General features: G+C 27.2%; 1 protein-coding gene across 1 annotated transcript; it reads left to right on the top strand.

Annotated features, from left to right (window-relative positions):
- Positions 1-2,591: 2,591 nt before the first annotated feature.
- LOC147066575 (uncharacterized) lies at positions 2,592-4,004 on the top strand. The gene has a single exon (XM_085955151.1). It carries the CDS (start codon positions 2,592-2,594, stop codon positions 4,002-4,004), a length of 1,413 nt encoding a protein of 470 aa, XP_085811277.1.
- Positions 4,005-8,455: the final 4,451 nt, after the last annotated feature.

Below are 8,455 nucleotides of genomic sequence, written 5' to 3'. Positions count from 1 at the left end.
TATAATACAACCGTTTTAAACTATTAAAAAGAGAGCATACCCCTATTATTTTGTTACAAAGATAATATAGTATCATTAAAATACTTCAAATTCAATTATTTTATAGTTTTGACGATAACACGCATTTTCTGTAGATAACTTATATTTGCTTGTAATTTAGTGATGCTTATAGAAATGCAGAATCCATTGCAAAAACACAAATTAATTTTTATGAAACGGATATAATAAATTATTAACTGTATTAAATATTCAATGAGTTTAGTTGAAAAAATAATTTAAGTTATAAGTTTTGTGGCGGATTTCTTGTAAAAGAGAACAGAAATCTCGATAAATCACAAAATACTAATATGAAAAGCATTAATTCTCGATAAATATAATATTTTGCATCAAGGACATATTTAATTTCTTTGTAAAAATTATTAGTATTTGTATTTATATTTCTCTATAATGAATATTTTATCCAGAAATTTCTTAAAATCTAATTTTATATGGTATGAATTTTATAATTTCATTGTTTTGAATATTTTTTTTTGTTTAATGGCATTTTATTTCATATATCAGCAGCATGTATCCTTTAAATTATTTTGATTTTTTTTACGTGTGATGATTTTTTTTATCTAGATAAGATTTGTAATCTCGTTGTTTAGAAGTAAAATCCGATTATAGTTATTGAAATTAGAATTAGCAGTAGTAGTAATTTGATCATTTTGAAGACGGTAAAGTATAAAATATGATGTAGTTGCTGCGAATAAAAACTAGCTAATTTGCAGAAATATGAATGCCGTAGTCAAGAGATACTATGAATCGTATATTAAAGAGTTAGGAATGGTAACGTAAACGAATGTATTTTACTAAAAAAAGATGTTTTGAACATACCTGAATTAACACGTATTGAAGGTATAAGATGCTTATAGTAGGTTTTTGAAGAGAATGAGATTCTACGAAAGCTTATAATTTATGGTATATAAGCAATTCAAAGTTTCGATGAGTTATAAAAGGGGTAAAAAATAATGTGATTGTATAGATACACGCTGATTACAAATAAATCCCGTTATTTAGTGACTTTATCTAGATTATATTTCTATTTATTTGTGAATAAGACCATTCTACAGATATAATTTAACTCTGAATCAAAAATCGGAATCAATTTATTAATTTTGTTATTCTGTTTAAATACGAATCGTATATTTAAATACATCAATCCAAATATATTGCATAAATATTCCTGTTTGAAAATCTATTCGCGATGATTTAATTTCCCCTATGGTCTGATGATGTATTTTAATCTACCGTTCACAACATGTTTATAATTTAAAGTATTGATTTCAATAGATCATGAATTTCTATAACTTAATTATCTATTTAAAATCTATTATAAATAAGAAAGATATTTAGTATTGCGTAATCGATGGCTATAAAACACTATTCAAGAAATAATTCTTAGATAATTTTATGGCCCGATTTCATTCAATTTGCAAGAAATCGATCGTTACATTATTATTTATTATAAAGTAAACATTTTATGATCTTGAACACTGTGTAAATACGATATTTACGTAGAATAAAGGGTTTTTTTCATAAATATAATATTCTTTTGTCAATATAAAGATTTTTTTTCATAACAATAAAGTCATTTCTGTTAACCATATTATCTTCATGATATAAAGCACCCTTCAAGAATAAATAATTTCTCTATGTACATAGAAGTACACTATGTATGCAAAGTCTTTTCATAATTAAAAGCACCTTTCAGAATATATAATTTCTCCTATGTACATAAAAGTCATTTCCATTATAATTTTTATTTTCAGAATATAAAATTTCTCTGTGTAAATAAAAGGCATTTCCATTATAATAATTATTTTCAGAATACATAATTTCTCTGTGTAAATAAAAGGCATTTCCATTATAATAATTATTTTCAGAATACATAATTTCTCTGTGTACATAAAAGTAGTTTCAATTATAATTTTTATTTTCAGAATATAAAATTCCTTTTAGAATTACTTTAGAAAATAGAATTTCTCGGATATTTTGCATCTGGAAAAATACGAAAATATGTCATGATGATACTATTAATGTTCATCAATCATAGTATGTTTGTAAAATATGTTTAATTATGAACACACGTCACTTTTTCTGATCCTTTCATTTAAAAAATCAACGAGAAAAGACTTTTGATTCGATAAGATTAAAAGTATAAAACTTTTGAGAAGTCCAACAATTATTGAAATATTTATGAGACATGTATAAGTTAGATTTTATAAAATAGTTTTCTTCTGATTCATTATAAAAAAAAAATATTATGATTCATTAAACAATTTTATAAAATCTAACAATTATTGAAACATTTATGAGACATGTATAAGTTAGATTTTATAAAATAGTTTGAATTCGTATGCATTAAAAAAAAATATTTTTATGATTCAATAAACTTTTGAGAAGTCCAACAATTATTGAAATATTTATGAGACACGTATAATATCACATAAATGTTTTATAGTTATCCAATAAAATCCATCCAAACTTTTTTTTCTTGAAAAGTTTCATATTTTTTGTATAAATATGGATTTATAAACTCCCCCTACGAAATGGAAAAAGAAAAGTTGAGCATCTGCTTTATTGGACATGTTGACTCTGGAAAGTCGACAACTATCGGAAGACTTGCCCATGACTTTGGAACACTTGATCAAAGAAGTCTTGACAAGCTTAAGAAAGAAGCCGAGTTAAAAGGAAAGGGGTCTTTTTCCTTTGCCTTCTTTACCGATAAGAATGAAGCAGAGCGAGATCGAGGTATTACCATAACAACAACACTAGTCAAGCTTGAGACAGAGAAGTTCAATCTTAACGTTATTGATTGTCCTGGTCACAAAGACTTTATCAAGAATATGGTCTCTGGAACAGCACAAGCCGACGTTGCAGTTGTTATTGTTCCTTCAGCAACATCAGAGTTCGAGAGTGCATACAACAGTGGGACATTGAAGGATCATATTATGATTAGTGGAGTTTTGGGAGTTAAGAAAGTTATCATTGCAGTTAACAAAGTTGATACATTTGCCGAAGCAGACAAACAACAGGAAAGATTTGAGAATATTGCCGACGAAATGGTAAGACTTGTTAAGAAGATTCACACCGACAAGAACCCCATGGTATTACCAATTAGTGGTCTTGAAGGAATCAACATGACAAAGAAGGGAGCAAGATTTGAATGGTTCAAGGGATGGAAAGAGAATGCGAATGCAGAACCAGTATTCACACTTGAAGATGGTCTTAATTATCAAACAGCACCAGAAAGACCAATCCATAAGCCTCTTAGAGCAAGTATCAACCATGTCATCAAGGTCCCTGGTGTCGGAACTGTACTTACTGCAAGGGTACTTCACGGTAAGATAGCCCCTGGCCTGCCTGTTACTGTCCAACCTTCAGATTTTGTAGGTGAAATCAAGACCCTCGAAATCCATAACAAGGCTTGTGATGCTGTCTATGCTGGTGATAACTTCGGATTCGTTTTGAAAGTTGTTAAAGGTGAGGTAAGTAAGATTAAAGCTGGTCATGTGATGTCAAGTCTAAAAGATAACCCATGCAAGTTATACAAGGGAGGTAAAGCTAAGATTGTTATCGTTGAACACCCCAAAGGTATCCGAACTGGATACACCCCAGTCCTTGATCTTGGTGTTGTTCACGTCCCAGTCCAGATCGCTAAGATTATGTCTAAGAAATCAAGAGAAATTAAAGAAGAAATCGAAAATCCAGACATTGTCATCAAAGGTGAAACTATGATCGCTGTCATAATTCCAAAGAAAGACTGTGTCATGGAAGCCGTCTCAGACGTTCCCGGACTTGCAAGATTCGCTTTAAGAGATGGTGGAAGAGTTGTAGGTGTTGGTGCCATCGATACTACCTACAGCAAATCAGATTTGGTTGGAATGAAATTAATCGAAGATGATAAGCCAAAAGCTGCTGCCACCGGTGCACCCCCAGCTAAAAAAGCTAAGAAAGTATAATCAATAAACTTTAACAGTGAAAAATGTTTTTTTAATTTTATTATCTTTCCATACCAAAATATTTAATTAGTCAAAGAATTTATGGTCAAACTATAATTTTGGTAACCCTGTTCACATTATTAATATTTAATTACTCGAAAGAATTTATATCTTACTATAATTATGATTGACATATTCACATCAATAATATTTAATTATTCGAAAGAATTTATAGTCCTACTATAATTTTGATTGACATATTCATACCATAATATTTAATAATTGACATATTCACATCAATAATATTTAATTACTTTATATATTTACATCAGTAATATTTAATGATTGACATATTTACATCAATAGTATTTTATCACTTTAAATATTTTTTAGCACAATTTAATAATAGCTAGATCAATCATTATTTTGATTGATTTATTTACATCAATAGATTTTAAATTGTTTATAATTTCAGTTCTTAAAAGAGGTGTTAAAATATTCACAATTAAAAAAATATACCTTCTATATATTTAGAAAAAGTATTCTACCCTACAAATTTAACAGTTAAAGATAATTTCAAGTTTATACAAATTATAATCTTACAGCATTAACCATTAAAATTTTATCGAATTATAAAAATCGAATTTAAAGATAATTTAGAGTTTTGAAAACCTATTCACAGATCGTTATAATTATTTAAAGTGTAACTACAAAATTTATAAAACTACAACTATAAAAATCATAATTCACACTAAAAATTTAAACAAAATATTATGTTATGAGAATCACATCAGTACACTTTAATAAGATACATTTCATGAACTAAAATTTATATTACTTTGATAAAAAAAATTATATGCAATTAAAAGATTTTTTAAACAGTAGTAAACACCAAATTGATTTTTTTTGTTTTTATATGGAAAAAATTACAAAAATATTAAAATTTAAATTTCACTAATTTTATTTTTCGATCTTAAAATATTTCAGCTTAAATGCACAAACTTTATAGATTTGTTATAAATAGAAACATATAATCGTAAAAAAATCATTTTTTATATTAGAATACACATTCAATGCTAATATGTGCATAGAAAAAGACACAACCAGGAATAATAGATAGTAATTTTTGATGATTTAAATAATAAAACATGTTTTGCAACTGATACAATAAGTTAAAAGGAATTTTAGATAATTTAAAGAATAAAAAATTTAAAAGTAAAATTTACATACTATTATAATTATTTATTGATAAATTAGAAACACTTTTATCACATTTTACAACAAAAACACGTATTAAATTAACCTATGTAACTAATAAATTAAGAAAAAACATATTACGTACAAAAACACAATTTGAGTTCTTATATGATTTCACATTTTTTCTCTGCTGTTAAAATACATATCTTTAAATCATATTATTCTACTATTAAGCTCTACCGTAAAATACATATTTTTATAATTATATGATTTTTCTATTATTCCTTAAGGTTAAAATACACATTTTTAAAATCAATTTATTCTACTATTAAGCTCTACCGTTAAAATCACATTTTAAAAATCATATGATTTTACTATTTTCCCCTAAGGTTAAAATACACATTTTTAAAATAATATTATTCTACTATTAAGCTCTACCGTTAAAATACACATTTTTAAAATCATATTATTCTACTATTAAGCTCTACCGTTAAAATACATATCTTTAAATCATATAATTTTACTATTTTCCCCTTAGGTTAAAATACAGATTTTAAAATTTTTTGTCTTTATTTAAACCTTTTTTCTGATAAAAATACTCATATGACACATCAGATAAACTTTAGAATAAACCAATAAAAAATCAATACCAACTCTACCAATAAAAAAATAAGTATACATTTTCTTTTTTTACAGCCTAAAACCACATGTTTTAAAAATAAAACTACATATGAAACAAAAGATGAGCCAAAATTACACAAATTAAAAAAAACCAAAACACAGTTTCGATCAAAAAAAAACAAATATAAAAATACCAGATGAAAATAACAATAATGAAAGAAAAGAACCCTAAAAACACACACATACACAAATGCGAATTCTGTGTAAAAGCACTAGAAGATCTAAAAAACTTCACATACAACGAATACGTCTTCGATAATTCCACAACAGAATGTATTTACCCTCTAGAATGTCCATTTCATATAAGAGCGCATGATATATGTTTGCTCACCCCACTAGAATTTCAAAAATCTTTAAAGTGTAAGTTCGCTTCATTCGAAAAAGAGGTGCGTAACACTTTTAAGCATCTTTCATTTAAAGATCTTGATAGACTTTATCGGTGTACTGTTATTGCGGGATTTATGGAGTGCGGGTATTTTGTGGTTGATAGATCTTATATTGTTAGGTTTGATGTTGGATGTAATAATTTGAATAATTTCGAGAATTCTAGTGGAAATAAGGCTGTTGTAAAGCATAATGATGATAACGATTATGTTTCTTGTAAGAGTAATGTCGATAAACATGGAGTTGAACTGAATGGATTGATCAACGAAGACAATGCTTCAAAAAAAGGTGTTGGTTTGGAAGTAAACTGTATGATTGTTGAAGAAAATATTATCAAAAATCAGAAAAAAGATGACAAAAATGAAATAGCTCATCCTGATCTCGAGAAAAAAACACCATGCAATAAACTCGAAAGATCAGAAGAAGTATTTACCAAAAAAGAAATAGTCAATAATTCACAAGAAATAAAACAAAACGAAAACACAAAACCTATTGAAAACTCTGAAATAAGAAGCATTCCTGTTATTATTACAGATAAATGCAAACCAGTAACAGAAAAAAAAGTCACCAAAATATTTCACAAAGATTATATCGACACCAACAAAATCAATAGAGCCCCAGAAATAGCACCTCAAGCAGAAAAAACAGAAGAGATTGACACAAAAATACTGATGTATAATGAAAAAACCAAAAAACTACCAATGCATCGGATATTCTCAAAAACATTTAGTACTGTTTGTTTAGTACCTGAACGACCGGTAACATACAGAGAACTAAAACCCGCAACACGATACTTTCTAAGAGATGCCGCATGTGAAACTGTAGAAGCATATAGTTACTGCAGATTCTACGGATCCAAAACAATTTCAAATATTTTTAGAATGGTTTTTCGCTGTAATAACACAAAAGGTGCTGTTCCAAAAAAACCAGTTGAAAAAAAGATTTTCAAGATTATGAGTTACATAATAAAAAAACTAGAAAACAAAACCGAACAGATAAAAGCAAAACCCGTCAGGAGATACTATTCTAAAGCCGAAGCACGCGAAATATACAATTCTTTCGTTCTAAAACATAACGACATCGACCCAAAATATCACGACATATATTCCCTTATATACGCCATACTAATATACATCGAAGATTACATGCTCGGCATATTTGCCCACTCTCATTATATGAACTTACTGCGTGCAATCAAAAAAAAAGACAAAGAAGCAATGATCGTTATCGCTAAACTACTTCCATATACTCTGAGCGACTCTTACTTTGCTTTTTTCCAGGAGTTTAGGAAACTCGCTCGCATTATTATGAACAATAATATTATGTTTAAACCTTATGAATTCAAAATGGAGTTTTCTGTCATTATTGCTACTATTGACAAGAAACCAATAAGGTTCGTGGATACTGTTGCTGATATGTTCGTGAAATTACTGTATAAAGATGACGATATGGAATATTTGCCGGCATGGATCTTGCAATATCTTTCTGGGGATTTGCTGTCGATGTCTAACTTTTTGGATTAGATTTGTAATAATATATCTCTATACACAAAATAAAAGCAATAAAAAACGTTGGATAAAACCTTTTTCTTTTTCTTAAAGTAAATTTGATACAATATTTTTTTTTTCTTAAAATAAATTTGTACTCTAACACTGAAAATTGATATATATATATCTTATACACATTAAAAACTTACACAATATAATTTATGATATAAAATATAATCAAAACAAAATATAGTTTCAGTTTGAAGCGCACATAATTATACAGGCTTATATTAACATACAAAATTTAAAAGGAGATTTGTGGGATTATTAGTTTGTAAAAAATTCACAAACCAGTAAAAAAATAACTTATAAAATTTATAGACTCTAAAACATTCCAAACATATATATATTTACGTCTAGAGCTCACATAATTATACAAGTTTAAATTGATACATGATTTCAAATGGTGATTTTTGGGACTATTCTTGTGTAAAAAGATTCTCTAACCAGTAAAAATTATAACGCATAAAATTTATAGACTCTAAAACATTCCAAACGTATATAATTTAGGTCTAGAGCGCACATAATTATACGAGTTTAAATTAATATATTTTTTCAAATGGAAATTTATATATTTTTCGTATGTTAAAAAGATTCTCAAACTAGTCAAAATTTTGTTGAAAAAAAGGGAGAACTAAAAAAATTGCAATTTTAATATGAATA

Source organism: Rhyacophila brunnea, unplaced genomic scaffold, assembly GCF_057557595.1.
Source record: "Rhyacophila brunnea isolate RB1 unplaced genomic scaffold, BYU_Rbru_1.0 scaffold_49, whole genome shotgun sequence".
Classification (NCBI taxonomy): Eukaryota; Metazoa; Arthropoda; class Insecta; order Trichoptera; family Rhyacophilidae; genus Rhyacophila; species Rhyacophila brunnea.
Note: the sequence above shows the minus strand (reverse complement) of the source record. Positions and strands in the feature narration are given on the sequence as shown.

Bases quoted from the DNA above. Each gene is read 5' to 3' on its own strand.
- LOC147066575 (XM_085955151.1), top strand. From the start codon at position 2,592: ATGGAAAAAGAAAAGTTGAGCATCTGCTTTATTGGACATGTTGACTCT.